Consider the following 14,643-nt stretch of genomic DNA (forward strand, 5'->3'; position numbering starts at 1 on the left):
ACTTGTGGAAAAAAGTAGGAGTTTTGGCCAAAGTGAGAATGATCTAAAGGCAGAGGTAAGATTCATCCAATTAAGTATTAATTGAGTACTAATCAGATTATTTTCATTATTTTAAAGAAAGTTACAATTAAGATACGTAATTGGCGTATTAATGTGAATTAACATAAAAAGTTATTTACTAATAACAAAATACATTTGTTTAAATACTGTAAATTAATTGCAAAATGATCGGGTAAACGTTAAGGAATGATTTACACAAGTCTATGATCCTGAATGTGAGAAAAAATTACAGATTATCAGCTTTGATTTAAAAAAAAAAAAAAAAAAACAAACAAACAAACGAAAGAGGAGAGATTCTCAAGGTCTTCAAGGGAACAAGTTGGAGGTGAAGCAAATTTTTCATATGCCCTTCTATTTTCCTTTTCCCAGATGCCTGTACAATGTCAATTACAATAATACAAGAAAAGACTAATGTCTTTATAAATAAGTCATTATCCTAAATTAATCTGCAATTCTGATCGGAAAGCTCTCATCAATCCCCTAAAAAATATGGCCTAAATGAAATTGCTAGTTTTAAGTTTTGCTAAAACAAACAATTCAGTATTTCATCTGCAGTTCTAATATCTCTGTTAATGGAACTAATCTATTTTTCTCTAATCCCATATCTCTTCAATTGCAATCTCTTTAATAAATTGTGTTAGAATTAACCAAATGAATTAATACCAAGCTCAATTGTGCCTGCCTTGTATTCGGTAAACACGACAGCAGCGGAGAGAAGTGAGCCGAACACCGTTGCTAACGCCCCTAAAGGAACACCAACCTTTGGAGATGTGACCTGACTTCTAGGCCTTGTGACCATTAACACAGCTGCAAAAATGAAAAACGAATTGGCAAGTGAGACTACATAACATGTACTTGCGGGGAACAAAAACATGAAAACAATCCTGCAATACAAAAAACTATCTTGCTTACAGGCACAGAATTTCCGTCTCCCCTTTAAAGGATAAAAGGCTATCTGCTCATAAGGCAGGATGATGATAGAACCAGTATGAAGAATTAAAGGGTAATACACAAATGGCCAGAATTTTGGACCCCTTTCCAAAAATTATCCATAACCTTTTTTTTATTTTTCTTTTTATTTAGGTCCATTTTTTCAGAAAACTACTGATTAACTCTAAGTAAACCATCAATTTACTCTTAGGATTTAGCAAAATCAAGCAACTCATCGAATTTACTCTAATAAACCATTAATTTACCCTACCACAAATGGACATAGAACTAAAGAGAAAACCTTGAGGAAAAATGGGCATTTCATCACAATTTCCACGAGGGGGGTTAACTATCGGTGGCCACTGGTTAGTTGTTTCTATTTAAATAAATAATTATATCTTCAAAACATGAGTTATACCTTCGTGGGCCTCTTTGGACGTTCATTTGCTCCTTGTGGTGGTGCTCAATATGTGGGTTCACTGCTGCAACCTTTCGCCTCACTGCATGGGGAATTTCACACCCTTTGGCGTACTTACTCCCTTTTCTCCAAAACCACAGATTCTTTCTAGTTTTTTCCAAATTGATCATGCAGTTGAAAAATAAAAGCAACATTTGCCACATTTATTACTTGGGATTATATGAATGAGCAACTATGTGCATCCTCAAAGCTCACTGAAGAACTGTTCTTCAAATCCCAAAAGAATTCAATTGCATGCAACCTGCAACTAAAGGTGATGAGGAAAATATTATATAACAAAAAGAGAATAATGAATGATAAAGATTGATTCAGTGTATTCCCATATACTGAAAATCTAACCTAATTGCATTGCCATGTTACAGCAAATAATTTCACTCTTAATTATGTTAAAAAAAAAAAAAAAAGAACCCAGTTTCCTCAGAAGTCAAAAAACAGAATTGAAACCTCTAAAAGTCGGGCTTGATCGCTTTTTTCTGAACCACTTTAACCTCAAGCACGGAACACATGGAAATATACAGGCCACTTGCATCCTAATGTTGCTTGCGAATTGCGAGTGTTGAGTCATCTCATAAAAAGTATTGAGTTTAAGTAAACTCAATAGCAATATAGTAACTAATGTCAACGCATTACAAGCATACCTCACTCAGGGGTGGGACTGTATTAGATACTTCCTCAGTACAGTCAACGGCAGCAGTATTTTGTACTTCAGCTAACTGAGACACATCAGATTGCATAGTTACTGAATGGAGACAAACAGGAGGAGTCCTCTCACAACAGGTATGGCACCTAAATCCAATGACTATATCAATGTTCTCTGGATGAATACCAATAGCATCCGCATGAAACCACTCTGCATGTATCCAAAAGGAAAAAGCAGTTAAGAAGAAAGTAATATACAAGGAACTAAGTAAAGTCTGTACCAGGGTTATGATGTCACAAAATAAAAGGCAAAAAAGTCTTTAAAGCTACAATATTCTAATCCGAAACATAGTTCAAAACACTAAAAAGTTAACTGAATTATGTACAAAGTGAAGACTAATTACCTCGACAGGTCTCACAAGCAACATAATTTAAGGTAGATTTGTATCCTGCTTCATCACAAAGCTGACATTTAGGTTGATTTGGAGTGTCAGAGGACTGTTCAGGAGGGGCTAGAAAACTTTTATCCCTAAAAAGGACAACTCGTTCATCATTTGGCTTTCTAGACAACAGCAAACCATTAAGCCAGTAACTGTGAGAAACTGCTGTTCTCTTCTTCCTGCAAGAAGTACCTTTCTTTGTTTTCTCTTGAGTAGCCTTTTTCGCTTTGACCTGTTTCCCTTTCTTGCGTCCACGATGCTTTTTGTTTTGCAGTTTGTTCGGCAGTGATAGGCATTTTGCTTTCCTAGTTGAACGCCGTAAAGGCACTGCAGGTATAGCTTTACTATTTTTCTTTGATTGTCCTTTCTGTCCAACAGTTGACACTTTTTTATTGCTTTTTAACTGCGACGACCTGCGGTCTGTCTGAATGTTTTTGGACTGCTTTGATTTTACGTTGCCCCCTTTTTTGGCAGTTTTACCTTTTTTTGTATCAATCTTTGCACGCACCCCATTCTGGCATCGGTGGCACGTGTACGTACATTCTGCAATGATGGCCCCAGCAGACTTCTTGACATGCCTTTTATGGAAAAACCCTGCATAATTATAATAACATGAGAAAATTTTTGAGTATCCAGTACTAGCAGGAATCATGAAGCAAACAAAAACTCAGTGAAAAATTACAAAAGATAAAGCACAACCCAAAACTTTATTTTACCCCAAACCTCACTGATATCATCCTCTATGTCCTCAAAAATTCTATTGTTCGTCTCTAAGGTAAGCATGTAAATTAACATAAACGACATACATTTTGAACATATAACATACACATGAATTAGAGTGGAAAAAAAACAGTATCACTTGATTGTGTTTATCTACTATTTGAAAATAATAAAGCACATCAAAGAGCGTTGGCACTGAAGCACAAAAGTTAAAATATTAAACTATATTGAGCCCCATAAACTCCAACATTTTTTTTAATCCACAATCGTATTGATGAGGAAAGCAACATTTTGAAGATTTCCGATCAACCAGAAATTTCTAGCTTCACTTCACGCTTTAACAAAATTCATGATCAATGACCTCAGAAGTCACAATGTTCAAAACGTTCCAAAAGCAAATCATATCTTGCATGAAAGTTATGGATAGGGATATACGGCATTGTTTTCAAGAAAAACAAACTATAAAGAAATTCTGACAACTCACCTTTGCAATGCTGGCAGCTCACAGCTTCCCTGCCAATTTTGGATAAAAGAAGGTCAATAAAACAAAACACTGTAACTTAAATCATATGATGTTTGAAGAGACAAAGGAAAAAAATGCCATCCAACAACACAGAAAAAAGAAAAAAGAAAAGGGGAATATTTAGAAGCTTGATCTGGGACTAAATCCTTAAGATTCACAATTGGAAACAATGTCAAAGTTTCGAAAAATGTTACCAAAGAACGAAGAAAGAAGACAAAAGGAGACATGAATTTTTCATGTGAACAGCGCCAAAAAAACAGTTGGAAACATGGATCTACCTCAAATAGGGAAAATGCATCATAAAACGCATTTCCAGTTTAGTTAAAGTCTTACGAGTACAATAATTGCTCGTAATTGATTCAAACCCACGTTTAGAAATTCTGGTTTACTGTATAACTCTACTTTTGCATCATTTCTCATCGTAAGACATGGAAGAGTGACATCCTTAGCTAATTTTAAAAGGTGAGCTTCCGTAGACAGCTCAAATTTGCAGAAAAGAAAAACTAGTGCAAAACACACTAAAACAGATGAGCAATTAAAGGAATAGCAATGAAACCATGATTAGTACCTGATTAGGACATCTTTATTGCAGTGGCCACACTGATAATACTCTGATCTTTCTGCTTTTGAAAATAAATATGCAAATCCCTTTTTTTGTTGAGGCCTCTTCATAACACTACCATAATCAACAGATTTCCCAGATTTATTATCAGTAGATTTACGGGCAATTCTTTTCTCCTCAAAATTCTTCAAAAGATGCAGAGGAAGATAAGACTCATCCAACCAATATTTCTTCCTTTCACTAGAGGATTCTTCAACCATGGAACCGTGTTTAGAAACAACATCAGGGATGGCTCTTCTCTTGCCAAAATCAAGAAGGTACTTAACCAGTCCGCCTTGAACACTCTTCCTACGGACAATAACTTTCTTGAACAGCCTGATTGACTTTCTAGATTCTTTATCCAGCACAGGGAGAGGGTGTGTATTCTCAATGTCATCCCACTTAATGTGTGAATCAAGCTCTCTAACCTGATAACACCAAGATAAACTTATGTACCACAAATTCAAGAAAATATGAATCAAGAATAACAATCAAAACAGTGAGAACAACTAATGACGCTGATTACCCACTCTTAAACTAAAAGCTATATTATTATAATTATTACATACTTGGATTACAAAAGCGATATCTTATGTGATCAATAATAGACAGCTATAGACATCAATACCCAGTCCTAAAAGCTATGTTAATAATTAGATTGTAATAGAAGCAACATCATATTAATAGATAGATACAGACACCAATAATCTTCATAGAGTAAATGCTATAGTAATGTACAAGAAGGTAATTAAAACATATAATCATCGGCAATAGGAAAGGAAGCTGCTCGGCATGGCACCTGGAAAGCGAGCTGCTCTGCACTAGTTGATGTTTCTACAGCAGCTTGCCAGGCCACATATTTGCTTCTCTTTGCATATTCTGAATTCTCAGGATATAATATGCCTGGAATCTTTGTACAGCCACCTGCACAATTTAAACTTAAAATAAATTCAGAGCAATTATTCAACTGACCGAACAGTAAATAAAACTACCCAAAACTATATACAAAGAGAAATTAAAATAAGGACCTTGTCGGGCAGCCTTAGAAACCAAGGAGCAAGGCAGAACCTTCCAATTGAACACCTTACGAGAAAGCCTGCCCCCCCTCCACCAAAATATTCCCAGACCACTGGCAGTGTTTAGTGTAGGGCCGGACTCGGTAATGGGCCTTTTTCTGCCAATCACATTCTTTAAGGATCCACGTGCTGAGCTAGTCACAATATGAGAAGCTGAACCCACGGACACATCAGAATCCACATGTTTTAACCAATCTGCCGAGAGTGCAAGACGACCAAGATTTGACTCTAGCTGTGCAACACCCATAATATCCAAAATTAACCCAGATGTAACAAAGAATAGGTCAGGACAGCTAAATTCAACAATTATTATGTTGACGAAAAATCACAAAAAAAAAAGGGCTTGAAGCTATATCTTTGAGACGTTTTCATACAGAAGTGTTATATTTATAAACTTTTGTATGCGAGTTTATGGCCCAGATGTAACAAAGAATAGGTCAGGACAGCTAAATTCAACAATTATTATGTTGACGAAAAATCACAGAAAAAGAAAGGGCTTGAAGCTATATCTTTGAGATGTTTTCATACAGAAGTGTTATATTTATAAACTTTTGTATGCGAGTTTATGTGCATAAAAAAAAAAAAATAGATATGTACTCTATGAAGTACTTGGAAGAGAAGCCCATCCCACCCCCACAAACTTGCAACTCCCTGAATATTTGTCACTACAATCTAAATTTGTTACTGGATGTAGTTTTAAAAGGAAGAAAGCAAACTTCTTACTGTGAGCAAAAAGTGTTTAACAGACGCAATATCAGATGCCTTGAGAGCACTTTTACGCCAAAGCTTGGTATGATTTGGATTCAACCACGGACCCAAGAGAAGCCCACGCAGGCGATTTTCAATGGAAAGAATCTGATATATGATATCAGTAAGATGACTTTTCCTATTCCTTTTCGATTGGAGGCTAAGATCGTCACTGCTAGGAAATTCCCTAACAGGCCCCACATTCATGGAAAACAAGCACTCCCTGTCATCAGTGGCAGCTCTACATGAAAAGCACCAACCACATTTCTCTTTCTGTACATCGACATTGAAAGTCTTAATACTTGACCAACAGAATTTCGAATACTTCTTCAGAATGACTCGCATCTGACGTGATATTATTTCCTCTTCCAAGATTACCACGTCTTGCTTGATTTTGTCTGATGATTTACGCGTCAAATCCTCTGCAATTGATGAAGCAATTTGACCAAAACTATAATAGTTCACATAACCATTTCCATACTGCACTTCTGATGTATTACCTTTTCTGGTTGTTATACAAGTTGAGGGATTTTCAGGACCAGCAGATTCAATAATAGCTTCTTGTCTCATATCTACGGTAGTAAGTTTTCCTTGTATGACAGACTGGTTTTGGGTTTTAGCAATGCTAGTTAAATCGTAGTCAGTGCCTGACCATGTTTGTGTTTGTGTTTGTGTTATTTCAGCTGATCCTTCAGAGGTTACATGAGAACTTCCTGTCACGGTTATTGCATCCAACTTGTTAACAGACTTCAAAATTTGAGAGCCAAGGCCAGAATCTTCAATCTTTGTGTTCTCTTCCATTTTTCTCTCCTCGACAGATTCATTCTTAACTGCACATAATTCTGCAGATGCCAGTGAGACCGGAGGATATGAAAGGACATGACTCTGTCCCTTCATAGACATGTCTGCAGACACGGAATACAGGCAGTTAATCTTGCTACTTGTTCCATTTAAGCTCACATTACTCCAGTGCTTGCAGATTGCCACTAATATGTCACCATAGAAAAAATCTGACGTCTTTAGCACATCAATAACCATATTCAGGTCATCTCTGTGGTAATAACTGGATGGGGACTCAGTGTCATAAGAATCTGACCTGCAAGTAAACCCAGCATAAGTGTAAGAGATATATGATTATGGGAAAAAAAAAATCATGTATTTTTTTTATACAAAAAAAAAAAATTGAACCAATAATGATAATGAATCAATACAATTATGAAATAAATGCAAAGTCATGAGAAAAATAATAAGGTGAAGAACATAAGAAAGTTGTAAAATGATATATTATGTAAAATTAGAAACTACATTCATCTTCAGTAGTGTATATGAAGATTTAGTCTACTCGTAAGTCGTAGCAACTGCATCTACAAATTGAAGTACTGAAACATATAATGGAGCTAGAGTGCTAGACTGATTAGAACTAGTCCTAGCAACACAAGCAGTGATATTGTACTGGATGGTAAACATGAAAAGAATTGCAAACTTACACCAAAAGGTAACCAGAGCTGTTAAAATATAGCCGACCATAAGGATCAATTCCTAATAACTCTGCCCCTCGGAGCGACTTTCGTGATTTTATCCAAGGCTTATCTCTGGCAATAGCACATTCCGGGCAATACCAATCACCTTCTGGCAAATGTTCATTGGCAATTCCTACACAACTTGAATGATAGGCAGCAGGGCATCCATCACAGCATATCAAGCTTCCATCCATCTTACAGAGGCAACACTCATCATAGTTCCAGTCATTATTGTTATCAATATCCTCTTCCTCCAAACAAGAGCCACCAGAAATGCCAAGTGAAGCCCTCCTTTTCTTGCCAACCCTGTGATTCAAATTCCGTTCATACGACATGTCAGGCTCAGCCGCCAATGATCTTCGATTCAGCTCTGATCTTATGGCCTCCACTTCAATCAAATCATCACATAAGCACCGAAGTATCTCAATCTTTATTGAAGCAGGTTGCTGATAGTAGTCAGCTTTGAATAACTTCAAGCTACTGAGATCAAAACTAGGTTTCAGTTCTGAACCATGAATTACAAAGTACTCGGCCATAAACATTGGCCAGGTAATTACGTCCAAAAAATTCCAGTTAAGACTCCTATGAAAAAACAAAACAAACAAAATGTTAAGCATAAGACAGAAAGAAGCAGAAGTGGCTGTGGAGAAAAATGAGCCAAAATTATTACTCAGATTTAATACCTTAGGCAATCAGAAGCAGATTCGGAACCTTCATTTGAAAGGTACTCCAAATGCTTTCGAAGAGTTCGTAATATAGAGATATGAACATTATCAAACAATGAAGTAGGAGATTTGCACTTCACTGCTGCCACAAATTCCTCCAGCTCAAAGGGACTCAGAAATAATAAAGTACTAAAAGATCGAAGACAGGCATAGACAGAAAAAAGGTCAAGTATGGGAATGTCCTTTAAATCTAAACTTTGAGAAGAAGGGGGTAATTGAAGCTTTGGAGGTAGAACAACAACGGGCTTCTCAGGTTCTTTCCAAACCGAAGTCCCTGGCTTTTCCTCTGTTATTGCACTAACTGCAGGAGAAGATGGTATATCATTGACCGTACATGAAGTGATCGAAACATGATTCTGAGCAGACCCTCTACGAGCACTTCTCCTCAAAACCGTAGGTGTAGGGGCTTTAACATTATCTGACAGTTTCCTTCTCTTTCTACGGCTACCCTTTTGGCTGCTTGGAGTTGCTGAATCGTCCAGGTGCTCATGGTTCATCATTGGAGTACCGGCTCCATAAGGACCATCCTTCAACTCAATCTCCGTAGCATCGCAATCTTTAGCAGAGTTAGTATCCAACACCACAGCAGAAGGATCGGGCTTTGCATCTTCACCAGAGACACTACAATCATTGTTAAGCTGTTCAGCAGACGCTGCACACGCATCCCTTACTGAGCTCTCAAGCAAGTCGCTAACACCCTTAGCACTAACATCTTCATTGATATCCAAATCAACTTTGGTCAAAGCCCCATTTGAATCCACATCTTCTACAATCTTTTCCTCATCACCGTCATTCGTTCGGGCATCGTTTCCCGCCCTCTCAAAACAAGTACTAACCTTCAGTTCTTCCCCGCCATCCTTAGTATCATCAACCACCTCCATATTCAAATCAAAATCACAACCCCTCCTCCGGATTTCGACGGGTGAAGTCAAACTCTCATCGAAATCATCATTCACATCCAAATTCAGATCAATATGCTCAAGTTTCCTAGAATTCCCCTCAGAACCTAAATGCTCATCGGAATCGTCATTCAGATTCAAATTAAATCCCGCATTCAAATCAAGCCCATCTCTCAAATCCCCAACCCCATTAACATCCCCATTAACAGAAAAAACGCCTTCTTTCAAACCCTCCATCTTCCCTAATAGGTTTTCCCCCTCTTTCAAATTCCCATTCCCTCCAATTTTACGCTTTCCCTCTTTCGCATCATTCAAAAAACCATCATGATTACTTACAAGGGTTTCATTTCCACCACGAATCGAACAATCATGAATGAGATTTTGACCGGCATTACCTGGCTCGCCCAATTCCTCGCCGCTCCGCTCAATACGACGCCGTTTCTTCGGCTTCCGGCCGAGCTGGATTTTGCCCTCGACGAGCATGGCGACCTCGGACAAGCCTAGCTCCTCGGAATCTCCGTCCTCGTACACGACCTTGAACAACCTGGACGACGCGTCGTACGACTTCACGGTTCCCAAGGAGAATACCACTTCGCCTTCGCCATCGCCGCCGCCGCCGCCGCCGTTGTCAAGCTCTCTCCTGACGGCTCGTCCGACGAACTCCATGATCCGGAGGCCAAAAACGACAATTGAGCCGGAGAAGAAAACGACGAGGACGAAGAAGGAAGAAAGGAATCCTCGGAGCTTCTTCTTCTTCTTTTGTGTGCGAAAAATTGAAAACCTCTTGCGACTCTCTCTCTCTAGAAAATGTTTAAAACGTGCAGAGAGGAGAGAGAAAGAGAGTTGGGGAGAAATGGGTCTGCATGTGTGGGTTCCTTCTCTTTTTCTTTTCTTTTTTTTTATTTTTATTTTTATTTTTTCCCTTGCCTTTGAGTCTTTAAACTAAACTGCTCAACTTCGTAGAGAGAGAGAGAGAGAGAGAGAGGGGATGAGTAGTTTTCGGAGGAAATGGAGTACACAAAACAAAATGAATTGAAAAAAAGGTAAATTTTCAGCAACTATTGAAAAACGTTCGTGATGCTGTCGATGTTAAACACAAATAAGTCTCTCCTGTTAATGTTATCGTGATGTTTACTTTTTATTAGAAAGCGATGCTGAATACTTCTCGTGATGTTCATTTTTTATTAGAAAATGGTGCTGAACACTATCGGTATTTAATAATGTTAGCCGTGTTTATAAAAGAAAATGATATAAACAAAGCAAAATGAATAACTCAGGTAAATTTTGAATAATTAGACAAATAAATTCCGTAATTTTTGCATAAGTTTTTTACGTAATGTAAAAAATATACACTATTATTGTAATGGAAAGATCCAAATATGAGAATTAGGTTTTAATATTTTGTATTGTATTTGGTTTTGGCGGGATGGCAGAGACTGAATTTGATTGTTTTCATTAGTTTTATGTTCTGATTTTCTTTTCTTTCTTTTTTTTTTTTTTTTTTGTTTGTTGAGGTCAAATGGTTTTTCTTTGTTCTTTGTTTACGAAAAAAAAATGATTCTGTTTTTGTTCATTTAATTGGTAGATTATAGTTTTTTTTTCCCCACGGAAAGATAATAATGGTGGTAAATTTACTAGATTTTTGGGATTTTCCTCTCGTTATGATGCTTTTGTAACCGCTTGGAGGAGCATCTTTTGTCTCCCTTAAATATTTTCAAAATAATTTTGGGTTTAACACTACGTTTGGTAGAGTGGAAAAGGAGAGGAAAGAAATTGAAGGAAGGATTTTGAGAGGAAAGAGAATTTTTGTTTAGTAAAGAGGAAATGAGAAAGAAAGGAAGTTATAAATCTATAGGGTCCACTACTTTTCATTCCTTCCAACTTTAGAAAGAAAATAAGAGGGATAAATTTTAACAAACAAAAAGTATGTAAATAACTATTATACTCTTAAACCATTCACTATATTTTTATTTGTATAAAGGTATTGTAGTAAAATAATCTAGATTATGTTTGGTAAATAGATTCGTTCCCTGATTCGAATCATGATACGTGGTTCGTTACAGTATTTTCTCTCATAAAAAATACACATAAATAAAAAATGATTAAAATCACATGGTTCTAATCCATGAACTAAACGGACTCATATTTTCTTTTCACTTTTTTTCTCTCTTTTACCAAACAATATAAAAGAAAATCTCATTTCTATCATTTTACTTCATTCACCTAGATATTTTACATATCTTTCCATTCTATTTTCCTTATCTCCTACCAAACATAGCATAAAAGAAAAATAATGAGCCTTTCTTTCATATAATTTGGTTGGTCGGATAAGTGTGTAAATGTAACGATAAAAGGGGTCTTAGGATGTAATTAGAAAGAAATATTTAAGCTTCTACAGGTCTTCTTGTGCTAATATGACAGAAAGTTTTTAAAGAAATTAAAATAACATAAAGTTGCTTCAGGATAGGTTTTCTATTTTTTTTTTAATGGAAAGCTTTAGGATAGTTAAAGAATTTACTGTAATGATTTTTTTTTAGTCTTATGTTGGTACAATCTAAGCATATTTCAAATTATTAGGAATCGCCATAGGCTTCAAAGTGGGTGGGTGACTGAACAACTCCCCAAAAGAGTGTTTTGGATGGCTAAATTTTTCTTTTTTCCCCTTTTTAATCTATGGCTAAAAAACCCCCCAAACTATACTATCTATCTCATTTTGACCCGATTTCATAACAAGTTCAATAAAAAGTAAATAAATTCTATTTCTAGCACATGAGTGTCACATGTTGATTTATATATATATATATATATATAATATGAGACGGGATCGAACCCATAATTTCCCTTCAAAATCTCACCCTACCTGAACCTTCAATGACACACTAGACCAAATGAAGGGAATTCTGAACAAATCAACAAGAGTGATAAATGCCCAACATCTTACTCGGGCACCCTTTCAGTCAAACCCTAAATAATTTCCTTAAGGAAGAATTACAACCGCAACACATGGGATTTTTCAAGCTCAGGATGAAGACTACCTCAAATATGTGTACAAATACCACGTCAATTTACCTCGTGGGATTGTATGTGTCTACTAGTGTGAATACAATTATACATATATATATATATATATGTCTTTAAAGAGCATTTAAAAATGATTGATTAGAACACCAACTAAAATGACATATATCGAAAGTCGATAATCATACGTCTCCCGTGCTAACTTAAGTTTTTACATAAAAGTTAAGTTAGATGAAAAAAAAATTCTTTGTTATTTTTACAACATGTTGAAAACTATAACATTTTACACTTTTTGTAATTATTTATGTAAAACTTTTAGCTATTATGTGATAAGAATGTGACTATCGACCTTAAATTTTAGAAATTGTTTAATTTTAGTTTTAGAAACCAAAATGTTAAATGTCAAAAGCTCAGGAATTAATATATTAAAATTAAAAGTCCAAATACCAAAATATCATTATAAAAAGTTTATGGACTAATAGTGTGTCAATAATCTTTTTAAAAAAAAAAGAAAAAGAAAAAGAAAAAGGTTTCTCCGCCTGTAAATCTGTTTGAAGAGGTCATAAATACAGGAGAACCCGAGTGGACATTGTTCTTGCTACGGAGGAAATGGTGGAGATTTGGGAAGATGAGAGTGACCAAGCAAACGCATGAGCTGGCCCTAAAAATAGCTTGGAAGATACTTTCATGGCAGATTTTGAATTTGGAAAAGAGCAAATTGAAAGGAGGGAGGGAGCAAACTGTCCAAAATGCCCTCATTCAAAACGAAAATGGCGTCTATGTTCTTGAATTTGCTAAATTTCTTAACTATTTTATGAGGGAAGAAGTGAGCAAATTGTTACGTACGTTTTGAAATTGGGTGCCAAAATGTGACGGGAAGTGTAATTTAGAGCCAAAATTGAGAATAGCCGAATAATTATTAATCTATTACACATCCTTGTGTCAAAGTTGATCTTGATTAATTTTCCTTATCGATCTATATAACATTTAAAAAGGTATATGTAGTTTCTTAAATAGCTAGAACAGATGAAATTGTCTCCCAAAATATAAAATTTTACAGATTAAACTTGCATATGTGTTTATGTGTATGTTTTTCCATCTAACTCTATATGGGTGCATTATCTATATAGATGAAAAGCAAAAAAGAAAAATTACAATTTTTTCTTGCAAGAATTTGGTCTTAAAATTTTAGTTACTACAGAATAATTTTTTTACAATTTCAGAATGAAAATAATTTCTTATACTTCTTGTAATGATTTTTATTCACAAAATATTACTAGAAACACTTCCCGCCCAATAAAAAATAAAAGGAAAGTGTCTGTTTTTTTTTTTTAAAAATTACAATTTTTTCTTGCAAGAATTTGGTCTTAAAATTTTAGTTACTACAGAATAATTTTTTTACAATTTCAGAATGAAAATAATTTCTTATACTTCTTGTGATGATTTTTATTCACAAAATATTACTAGAAACACTTCCAGCCCAATAAAAAATAAAAGGAAAGTGTCTGTTTTTTTTTTTTTAATTACTTAAATACCTAAAGGATTTATATGGAGAGAGATTGGGTTGTTCTTGTAGAGTGTAACTTGAGTGTAATTTTTAAGTTGAATTTGAGTTATAACTTAAATTGAAGTTGTAACTTGAATAAAGTTGAATAAAGTTGAAACTTAAAAGAATATAAACTTAAATAAAATTAAAACTCGAGTTGTCTTTTATTGAGTTTTTTAGACAAAAGAACAAACACAACATCATATATGGATGGACACTATTCCATCATATACTCCGTCTCCTGATAGGAAAGGATTGCTCAGCTCTAATAAATTAGAGGCTGGGTTAAAAACTAAAAAAAAAAAAAAAATTAGGGTTATAACTTTATTTAAGTTTATGTTCTTTTAAGTTTGAACTCAAGTTTTAATTTGAGTTTGAGACTAAAACTCGAGTTCAAGGTATCGTTCATTTTACCGATTTGAGTTTTCAGTTTTAGGTTTTTACAGTAAAAAACTATTAAAAAATGTCACATCTAACTTTTTTTGCTACAGTAAAAAGCTCTCATAAATTGTCACATCTCAACTCGAATCCACGAAGTGAACGAGGAAGTTTTCCTTTCAACTCAAGTTCAGAAACTCAAACTCAAATTAATGAACAGTATTTTTCTATTCTTAAAAATGCTATAACTTTTTTATTTTAATTCTGATTAAGATGATTTTTTTCTATGCGTTGACAACGAAAAGACGAATAAAATCTCACCTATATACCCTATTAAAATTTT

The 14,643-nt window shown here is 35.2% G+C and overlaps 1 protein-coding gene across 4 annotated transcripts; it reads right to left on the minus strand.

Annotated features, from left to right (window-relative positions):
* Positions 1-235: 235 nt before the first annotated feature.
* LOC21386711 (DDT domain-containing protein PTM) lies at positions 236-10,323 on the minus strand. Of its 4 annotated transcripts, XM_024171535.1 has the most exons (12): positions 8,418-10,323; positions 7,702-8,316; positions 6,191-7,310; positions 5,420-5,699; positions 5,191-5,315; positions 4,359-4,819; positions 3,752-3,780; positions 2,512-3,141; positions 2,107-2,318; positions 1,409-1,715; positions 724-867; positions 236-433 (listed from the first exon to the last, which is right to left on the minus strand). In XM_024171535.1, exons 1-10 carry the CDS (start codon positions 10,022-10,024, stop codon positions 1,695-1,697), a joined length of 5,100 nt encoding a protein of 1,699 aa, XP_024027303.1. In that variant the 5' UTR covers positions 10,025-10,323; the 3' UTR covers positions 236-433; positions 724-867; positions 1,409-1,694. The 4 variants fall into 4 exon arrangements, with proteins under 4 accessions (XP_024027303.1, XP_024027304.1, XP_024027302.1 ...); XM_024171536.1 differs by having other exon boundaries at positions 236-867; positions 1,409-1,709; XM_024171534.1 differs by having other exon boundaries at positions 236-867.
* Between the last annotated feature and the right edge of the window lie 4,320 nt (positions 10,324-14,643).

This window comes from Morus notabilis, unplaced genomic scaffold (assembly GCF_000414095.1).
Source record: "Morus notabilis unplaced genomic scaffold, ASM41409v2 Scaffold1062, whole genome shotgun sequence".
Classification (NCBI taxonomy): domain Eukaryota; kingdom Viridiplantae; phylum Streptophyta; class Magnoliopsida; order Rosales; family Moraceae; genus Morus; species Morus notabilis.

Excerpts from the sequence above, each read along its gene's own strand:
- LOC21386711 (XM_024171535.1), bottom strand. The coding sequence starts at position 10,024 with ATGGAGTTCGTCGGACGAGCCGTCAGGAGAGAGCTTGACAACGGCGGC. Across the intron at positions 8,317-8,417 it reads TCTGCTTCTGATTGCCTAAG|GAGTCTTAACTGGAATTTTT; the intron begins GTATTAAATCTG and ends GTTTTTTCATAG. Across the intron at positions 3,142-3,751 it reads GAGCTGCCAGCATTGCAAAG|GGTTTTTCCATAAAAGGCAT; the intron begins GTGAGTTGTCAG and ends ATAATTATGCAG.